The sequence below is a fragment of the Glossina fuscipes genome, unplaced genomic scaffold (assembly GCF_014805625.2).
Source record: "Glossina fuscipes isolate IAEA_lab_2018 unplaced genomic scaffold, Yale_Gfus_2 2, whole genome shotgun sequence".
In the NCBI taxonomy this organism is placed as follows: Eukaryota; Metazoa; Arthropoda; class Insecta; order Diptera; family Glossinidae; genus Glossina; species Glossina fuscipes.
In genome coordinates, this window is record NW_023998416.1 from 19,719,854 (window position 1) to 19,728,932 (window position 9,079).

General features: G+C 33.5%; 2 protein-coding genes across 4 annotated transcripts; both read left to right on the plus strand.

Moving 5' to 3' along the window:
* Window positions 1–3,263: 3,263 nt before the first annotated feature.
* Window positions 3,264–4,768, plus strand: LOC119633144 (chitinase domain-containing protein 1). Its single transcript, XM_038026460.1, has 4 exons — window positions 3,264–3,591; window positions 3,650–3,815; window positions 3,902–4,505; window positions 4,569–4,768. Exons 1-4 carry the CDS (start codon window positions 3,328–3,330, stop codon window positions 4,708–4,710), a joined length of 1,176 nt encoding a protein of 391 aa, XP_037882388.1. The 5' UTR covers window positions 3,264–3,327; the 3' UTR covers window positions 4,711–4,768.
* Window positions 4,769–5,543: 775 nt separating this feature from the next.
* Window positions 5,544–8,672, plus strand: LOC119633143 (ATP-dependent RNA helicase WM6). 3 transcript variants are annotated; one of them, XM_038026457.1, is made up of 8 exons: window positions 5,544–5,702; window positions 5,903–6,174; window positions 6,231–6,451; window positions 6,512–6,695; window positions 6,752–6,870; window positions 7,626–7,757; window positions 7,822–8,224; window positions 8,419–8,672. In XM_038026457.1, the coding sequence occupies exons 2-8, from the start codon at window positions 5,976–5,978 to the stop codon at window positions 8,430–8,432; spliced, it is 1,272 nt and encodes a 423-aa protein (XP_037882385.1). In that variant the 5' UTR covers window positions 5,544–5,702; window positions 5,903–5,975; the 3' UTR covers window positions 8,433–8,672. The 3 variants fall into 3 exon arrangements, with proteins under 3 accessions (XP_037882385.1, XP_037882384.1, XP_037882387.1); XM_038026456.1 differs by having other exon boundaries at window positions 5,924–6,174; XM_038026459.1 differs by lacking the exon at window positions 5,544–5,702 and adding an exon at window positions 5,745–5,764 and having other exon boundaries at window positions 5,924–6,174.
* Window positions 8,673–9,079: the final 407 nt, after the last annotated feature.

Genomic DNA, 9,079 nt, shown 5'->3' on the forward strand with positions numbered 1-9,079 from the left:
ACGGTATAAATTGATAGTCATCTAAAGACCAAACACGCCAGGTGGAAGCTATATTCCCCGTCATCGAATGCCAGGGATGTAGCTAATTGTTCGGAGTTAATATATAGTGGAAAATCTTCTATCATAGAGCAAGTCCAAGTTTAGAAAACAAGTCAAAATAGTTAACCATAATTAGTTAGATTCGAAGGCAAATCGAGCCAAATTCTTTGATTGTGTCTGTTTGTGTAAAAACATAGAGATTACAATAAAATATAGAATTAACGTTAACGTAATAAATTAAAAATATAGGATAGGAAAAACTATAGTTAGCTAAAAAAGAAGATGTGCTTTTTTAATAAGATCAGTTGACTTCCGATAGAGTATCGCACTCCGCTGAAGCGATACGGCGTATGTTTTTTTTTTTAAACTAAAATGAAATAAAAACAAATGAAGTTATTTTACATAATCATATGTAAAGATAAATGCAAACTTATCTTTGCATACAGTGAGTCTTCATCTGTACGAGGCGATGAGCGGAGAGTTGGACTTCATTTTTTTCTTATCTAAAATAGAAGAAATAAATAAGTTATATAATATAAATAAATAATAATATTGTAAGGAAGTGTTTTGCTTCTTTACTGATAGCAAGTCCGTCCGCACAAATGTCTACCCGTAGATCCCAAGCAGTCAGTCTGGTTTGTCTCCTACGTGTCTTTTTTTTTACTGATTATCATACGATCATCCTTCTCCCGCACAAACCGTGACAACTCAATGTTTATAAAAGAAAAAAAAAGACAAAAATTGTATACGCCAGTCAGCATTTGCTAGGTGAAAATGTGCCCAGCAATAAAATATATACATAAGTAGAACACATACAAACAATATACGTAAGTTTTTGAATAAGGAAACATGTTGTAATCCGTTGAGCAACATACTAATAGTTGTTTTCAATTGCCTGTAGCATTGAATTATCCACATTTTGCACGGTTTGCAAAATCAAGCAAGCAGCATTGCGAAAGAGGAAAAAAAGAAGAGCTTATAAAATTATGCATGTTGATATGATACCATACCATATGAAGACAGGCATAACGGTTTGTAAAATCATACAATTTGGTATCTAAACTAACACTAGCGACAAGATCACACGAGTCATACTTAAGGTAGTATTAGTAGATGCAGGCAAATATGTTCGACCAGACCTAAGGCCGTATACGTAAGAATAGGTACAGAAGAATATCATGGTAACACACATACAAGTCCAAGCATGTAACCGGACAGCGCTGGTGACCGCGACTATAAAAGGGCGCCTTTCGGTTAGGGAGGGACGAGTGGCCCTACAGGCCGAGGTTGGCTGCTATAACACCCGCGGCGTATTCCTTTTCTTTTGCAGAAGCTCGCGATACCGTTAAAACGTGAAAACTAATCTTACGAAATGAACAGAAAGCATTGAAAACAAGGGTCGAGTCAACACGCTGGTTTTTTTTCTGTCACTCCCCTTAAAAATCGCTCATCGAGTTATAATAAACCCAACTAACAAGAAAAAAATCCGGAAATGCAAGTTATTTTTTTTTATTTATATAAATTTCTTGGAAGGAGTTCTGGGAAGCCTTGAGCTTACCCTGCCAAAGAAGACTCGTTACAATATATTTACTTTCACTTAACCAATTTAACCCTTTGCACTCAAAGTTTTTTTTCATTCGTATGACAATCCGCGACCGTTATTTGTCATCAAAAGCGAGACACCCGCTTTATACGATTTGTTCTTGTTTTTATATTAAGAACTGCAAATTATTTACAATGTCTCCGTAGCGGAGCCTCGAGTTTGAAGACCGATTTTAAATGGCTCCGCTTCGGAGCCCTCGAGTGCAAAGGGTTAATATACATTCTCTCCTTCTCTTTCTACGTATGGTGAACCTTTTGTATTCTAAAATAGAAGAAATCAGATAGTAACTTATAAATATTAATTACACAATACTTCATTTACCTTAACGTTTTGCATTTGTGAAATGGCTTTGATTTTTCACTAAAAACCGTTAGCTGATTTTTTCCATCGACAGAACAAAGTTGCATTCAATAAATGATGGAAATGCACCGTAATAGTTCTATTAAATGAGAATAAATCGTGGAAAAGTATCGAAAAACATCGTAGAGAATATTCGAAGCAACCACTGAGATCTTGAAACATTTTTAAGTATTTTATTTATTTATTTGAATATAAACTAGAGAGGAAATACTGTTTTTTCTGAATATAACTGTTCTCTGGTTACCTGGTCATTTCGCTGCTTCCTTTCGTGGTACCGTAATTAAAAAAATGGTAACGTTGTTAAGAGATGAATTATATTGATTAGGTAGTACTTTCCTTTCCTCTGCTTATTCTTTTCATTTTTCCCTCGTCTCAGGATGATCTTACGTAATAATCATTATTATGAACAAACACACTGACTAGCGATTGAGACACCAAACTCACAATTGCTAATACGCGGCCTCATTTTGCGCCCGACTTTCTCATGTCCAAATTTACAGTCAATTATTGAAATGCCAACACTGTAAGTTCAAGTCCAAGTACCAAAAAAGAATTTAGCTAGGCTTCAACTTTTATTAAGACTTTTGAGTCACCCACATCTACGCATTTACTCAGGATATCCACTTTTCACGGCTGCCAAACGGATTCTAAACTTAAGATATCTCAGTTTCATTCACAGCAATTTTTTCTGACGAACAATCGCTATTTCTAACGATTTGAGTGCGAAGCTTTCGCAAATAAATTCATACAATTCTACTAGTTACAAAATTTGTAAAAAATACATTTACAACGACAACAATAACGGCGGAAAAATTTAAAATATTCAAAAACTTGTATATGCAAAATGGTCAAAATTACTAAATACTAAAATGTTGTTATTGGTAACAATGTTTTAAATATTCTAGAAAAATTGTGGTAATGATTTACCGTAAGTTACATTTTCTGTCAGGTGGTGCCGGTTGAAAATTCGGTACTAAAATCAGCTGATTTCTTGTTTACGTTTACAAATGACAAAAATAAAAACGGCCAAGAAGGGCATATATGAGAGTAATTCAAAAATAATTTGGTCATATCTGAGAGTCTTGGACATATAAACCACAAATCTATTGGCTTAGTCCATCTCTGTTCAAGATACCAAAAAAAAAAAAAATATCTGAGAGTAAGCGTCTGAATTTGGTCATATTTGTTTACAATTAAAAATAATTTAAAGGTTTAATCTGTATTGGTTAACAGCTGTTGCATTTGCCGGTTTATGGTGAAAAGAGCAGGAGAGAAGGATCATTACTAAATATTAAATTATTAGCTGTAGAAAAATTTTAAAAATAATGTTTAAAAGGGTGGTACTTCACTTTACGTTATTAGTTTTGTTTATTTGCGCAGCATTAAGTACAATTGCACCGGGAAACAAAGCAAAAGGCAAATCAAAACAATTGAAAATAAAGTCTGGCGCTCAAAATGAAAGTGTTCACGATTTAAATTTGATCGATGTGGAGCCTTCAGCTAAAGAGATACTCATAAATTGTCAAGCCTATTTTAAGGATACATCGATCCGTAACTTTAACAATACTGTTTTAGGCTATACAACACCAGTGAGTAAGTTTGGTTTAAAATCGATGAAAGAGATAAATTTCGAATTATATTATTCAGTGGAATTCACATGGTTATAATGTGGCTAAAATATTTAGCAAAAAATTTGATATCGTCTCTCCTGTGTGGTTTCAACTGATTAAACAAAATGGCAAATATACCATAGCTGGTGAACAAGATATCGATTCTAATTGGCTAAATGAGTTCAGGCGTCAGGATAATGCCAGTAAGTTAAAGATAGATTTATTCAATTCAATTTATTTCAATATTTGGTCAACGTGATGGAATTTGAAAAATTTGTGATTCTTTAAGTTTTGCCTCGTTTCGTCTTCGAGAAATTCAGTGATCGGGATTTTTCATTGATGCTGAGTAAATCAACGGAACGGACGAAAGTCAGCAAAGTTATTATTAATCTTTGTTTACAACATGGATTTGAAGGAATCGTCTTGGAGTACTGGTCGCAATTGACTGGGCGCGTAGATAACAAGTTCTTGGTTAATTTAGCTGTGGACATAAGTAAAGCTCTTCAGGAACGTAATTTGAAGCTTGTACTAGTCATACCACCAATGCGTAAAGAATTACCTAATGCCTTCACTGATAAAGAATTGGATCAGTTGTATACATATGTTTACGCTTTCTCCTTAATGACGTACGATTATTCAAGCGTACATCGACCAGGTGCAAATGCTCCGCTCTATTGGATTAGACAAACAGTTGAGAATCTCACTCCTGCAAATAGTCGTGATTTTGATGAGAAACGTCGGAAAATTCTACTAGGTATCAATATGTATGGCAACGATTACACGCCAGACGGCGGAGGTCCTATAGTGGCTCATCAGTATTTGGAATTGTTGGGACACGTTAAAAAACGTTTATCTTACGATGAGCATGATGAGGAAAATTTCTTCGAAATTAGGTAATACAAATGAACTAGATTGCAAAAAATGTAGCTAATGTACTCCTTTTTGCTACTAAACAGGACAAGCTCTGGTCGACACTACGTGTTTTATCCTACTTTGTATTCTATTAATGAACGTATTAAGCTGGCGCAAGAAATGAGAGTTGGGATTTCAATATGGGAGTTAGGACAAGGTTTAGATTATTTTTATGATTTATTTTGAATTATTCCTATAAGAAACGAAAGGAAACACACATTCCAACAATAAATCTTATAAAACTTTAAAAGTCTTATTAGATGAGAAAATAACTGCTTTCAACTGTTCTGCTGGCATCCAAAAACCAACAAATTTCGTCTCAAATATGATGCTTACATCGATTAAAATCATAAGGGTTTGGGAATAAAACCAAAATTTTATCATTACGAATGTGAGATACCTCGTGTTTTTAGTAAATCTATGAACATAAATATATGAACATATGAAGTAACCATGTATGCGTTGTTTATCCACTTAAAATGAAAGCGTGGGCAGATAAAATCCAATGTAACTATCAAAGATACCTACCAAATCTGTTAACAAACCTGTGTTAACGCCTTAACAAAACTCGTTAAATAATTAAAATTCAGATATAGTTGGATTTGAAGGCCTACTCCGTCCATATTAAAAAATGTGAAATATTTTTGTGTACATCATTTGCGGAATCTATATAAAAATACCTTCCAAACAAACTACACAAATTCAAATTCTGCTTATTGGAACTATTTTCAACAATTTTTTGAAATTTGGTATGTTAGCGAAAACTGTTTGAAGTCAGCACAGTTTGTCGAAATTGGTTTTTCCAAAGAGGATAAGATTTTATATAATTTTGGTTTTATGCTGTGTCTGTGTATAAAATAAGCCGACAAATTAATGAGTAAACGGTATTAAAATGGTCTGGATTTAATGACTTGGTTGCACTTTCTTTCGTTTTTTGATTTCCTCTTCTATAAATTTTTGTGCCCGGGTTTGTCTACATTGCAGCAAAATAATAATGTATAGTTTTTGAGAATTCTACAAATTGGCAGCACTGCTTCTGCTTATACAAACGATAGCATTTTACACAAGCCGACAAGAGGACGAACACGCGAATCTCCTTAAATTTGTGCAGATTTTCCAAAAAAATTGTAAAAGAGTGGATTTAAGACAATATAAAACATCTAGTGATAAAATTATCGGTAAGATTTCTTAAAAATCATTTTAAAGTTTAATTCTGAAAATTGGTGCTATTAGAGAAAAGGTCAGTGATATTTGTCTAACCTCAATTTTTAAAAATGGCGTCCATGTCGGCTATTAAACCTTGAAAAAATGAAAGAGTAGTATCTAAACAATTTTAACCCACTATAAAATTTGCAACAAATTTAATTATGTATAATAGTATATTGTGTTCTGGTTTCAGTTCTTTTTTGCTACTCTCAAACGATTTAGTGAGTTTAGAACGCTAAACCAATATGGCGGACAATGATGATTTGTTAGATTACGAGGACGAAGAGCAGCCTGAAACTACCGCTACCGAAACACAGGAGGCTCCTAAGAAAGACCTAAAGGGTACTTACGTATCAATACATAGTTCAGGTTTCCGAGATTTCCTGCTGAAACCAGAAATTCTTCGAGCTATTGTTGACTGTGGTTTTGAGCATCCCTCAGAAGGTAAAAAAGATAAAGCAAGTGTATATTTTCGTAAGTAATGTATATGATGCTTGCAGTGCAACATGAATGCATACCTCAGGCCGTTTTGGGCATGGACATCCTTTGTCAAGCCAAATCTGGTATGGGAAAAACGGCTGTCTTTGTCCTTGCCACTTTGCAACAACTAGAACCCATTGAGAATGTCGTCTACGTGTTGGTTATGTGTCATACTCGCGAGCTTGCATTCCAAATTAGCAAAGAATATGAGCGCTTCTCAAAGTACATGCCTTCAGTAAAGGTAAACACGAAATTATAGTTTGGGATTTTTATCTCTTATTTTTATATTTTGTTTGAAAAGGTTGGTGTGTTTTTTGGAGGTTTGGCAATTCAGAAAGACGAAGAAACTTTGAAGAATGTAACGCCACATATAGTGGTAGGAACTCCCGGTCGTATCTTGGCTCTAATACGTAATAAAAAATTAAACTTGAAGCATTTGAAACATTTTATCCTTGACGAATGTGATAAAATGTTGGAACAATTGGGTTAGTTTGAAAAATTTTTCGCAAGAATAATTTAATGGCTTTTGTTTGTATTGCAGATATGCGTCGCGATGTTCAGGAGATATTCCGCAGTACACCGCATGGAAAGCAAGTTATGATGTTTTCCGCTACACTTAGCAAGGACATTCGTCCAATATGCAAAAAATTTATGCAAGATGTAAATATCATGATGTCCATTATAAATCTTCTACTACTACTACTACAACTTGTACAACAAAAAATTCATAGTTATACCACCACTAAGCGTTATCTCGGCTCAGTCATTTCTCCTGACATGACATCAAGCAAAGCATTGTTTTCATTCTCACTTTTCCCATGTTGACTGTGGATTTCGCCGCCAAAATCGTGCAATGCAGATAAATTGTTTCCTATTATCAAATATTAATAATTAAACGGGATTTCAAACGTTCAACAGCATTTGAATGCTTATAAAGTAATAAGACTACGGTTTTGTAATATAAAATAATAATCTGCGAGCATTCGTGTTATAATTAAATTAAATGGAATAAATTACATGAAAATAATAAGCAAAGTGCGGCAGCTGCATTAATGCAATATTAAGGAGAATCCTATCCAATTATCCAACATTTCATATTTATACGTAAAAGTTCTCCTTTGGAAATGAAAGACCGAGTTTGCCCCAAAACAATTATCGGACTTTTACAGTGTGTGCAACACTCGCATTCCTAGGCTTATGTGGTTGGATATTAATTGAGTGCTAAACTCGTTTGAGTGAACACTTGTGTTTGAGAGCAGTTGGTGGTAGTGTGGTCGTATGTAGAATATCTATAAGTGTGTGTTTACGTTATGGGTTCTATTTGAAAGCCATTGTTTACATATTATTACATATCAGATGAAATTTAAAATTGTGTTTATATATTCTTCTATTCTTTATATTCATATCTAACATAGCCTATGGAAGTTTACGTAGACGACGAAGCCAAACTGACTTTGCACGGCCTGCAACAGCATTATGTTAAATTAAAAGAAAATGAAAAGAATAAGAAGCTTTTTGAACTCTTGGATGTCCTGGAATTTAACCAGGTAAATATTAAAATCTATTACATATACATAAATGATGTTCTCCTCATTTTGATCTTCTTTGCAGGTTGTAATTTTTTTAAAGTCTGTACAACGCTGTATGGCGTTGGCTCAATTGCTAACCGAACAAAATTTCCCAGCTATAGGAATACACCGTGGGATGACGCAAGAAGAGCGCCTAAATCGTTATCAGCAATTTAAGGATTTCCAGAAACGCATTTTAGTCGCTACCAATTTATTTGGTCGTGGCATGGATATTGAGCGTGTTAATATCGTTTTTAATTATGATATGCCGGAAGATTCTGACACGTACTTGCATCGTGTGGCACGTGCTGGACGCTTTGGTACTAAGGGTTTAGCTATAACCTTTGTCTCCGACGAAGCTGATGCTAAAATCTTAAATGAAGTTCAAGACAGATTTGACGTCAACATCACGGAATTGCCAGACGAAATTGACTTGTCTTCATACAGTAAGGAATAACAATTTTTGTAATCACCACTTGCCAACAGCCAATCTTTTTTTTATAAGAAAATAACGGCCGATTAAAAGCTTCCGTGCTTTATTTGTCGACCGAATATAAAAAGTCTTTTGGGAATTAAGTGGTGGCTACTTTAAAAGTTGCAAATTTAACAATTCCTTTCATTTTTTTCTTTCTTTTAATAGTTGAAGGCCGATAAAGAGGTTGTTTTATACGCAAAGGAAAGATAATTTCTCTTTTCTTCCATCAACACCGTATCGAAGACCACAAGTTTTCTTTTTCATTTTATTTGAAATAATTACTTTAAAAAATTATGTTAAGGAAGTTCCAATTTTTTTTTTTATAATAAATTAAAATCGAAAGCAAATTGTAAAATTCATTAGGTTTGGTAACAAATTTATGCAAATTAAATGGCTAATAATTATTCCTATTAGAGAAACTTTTGTGGCATTTTATTTTTAGAGTTCAATATTAAAATTACTTGCTAGTGTGATTTGTACTTGCAATCTTTTCCTTGAGATCAGTTTTAATAGTTACCTTGGCATTAACGCTTTTAAAAGGCCAACCGGAATTTGGATGGTTCATTTGCAAAATCGATTAACTCCGTTTTTAAAATTTTACTAAATATTAATATCAATGCACTTCATTTGCTCCTAACTGTACATATTCAAATAGATTTTCTCTAATATTATTATTGTTATATCTTTAATGTTGAGCCGATAGCCTGTGTTGCTAGTGCTCAATGTTTTTTTTTTTAGTCTAAGAATTCAATTAATTAAAATTAAAATAATAATAATAATATCTTTAATGTTAATAATAATAATATTATATCTTTTTAATATTAAT

Bases quoted from the DNA above. Each gene is read 5' to 3' on its own strand.
- LOC119633144 (XM_038026460.1), top strand. From the start codon at position 3,328: ATGTTTAAAAGGGTGGTACTTCACTTTACGTTATTAGTTTTGTTTATT. The intron at 3,592-3,649 runs GTGAGTAAGTTT...TATATTATTCAG, and splicing joins TTTTAGGCTATACAACACCA to TGGAATTCACATGGTTATAA. The intron at 3,816-3,901 runs GTAAGTTAAAGA...TGATTCTTTAAG, and splicing joins CAGGCGTCAGGATAATGCCA to TTTTGCCTCGTTTCGTCTTC.
- LOC119633143 (XM_038026457.1), top strand. From the start codon at position 5,976: ATGGCGGACAATGATGATTTGTTAGATTACGAGGACGAAGAGCAGCCT. The intron at 6,696-6,751 runs GTTAGTTTGAAA...TTTGTATTGCAG, and splicing joins TAAAATGTTGGAACAATTGG to ATATGCGTCGCGATGTTCAG. The intron at 7,758-7,821 runs GTAAATATTAAA...TCTTCTTTGCAG, and splicing joins ATGTCCTGGAATTTAACCAG to GTTGTAATTTTTTTAAAGTC.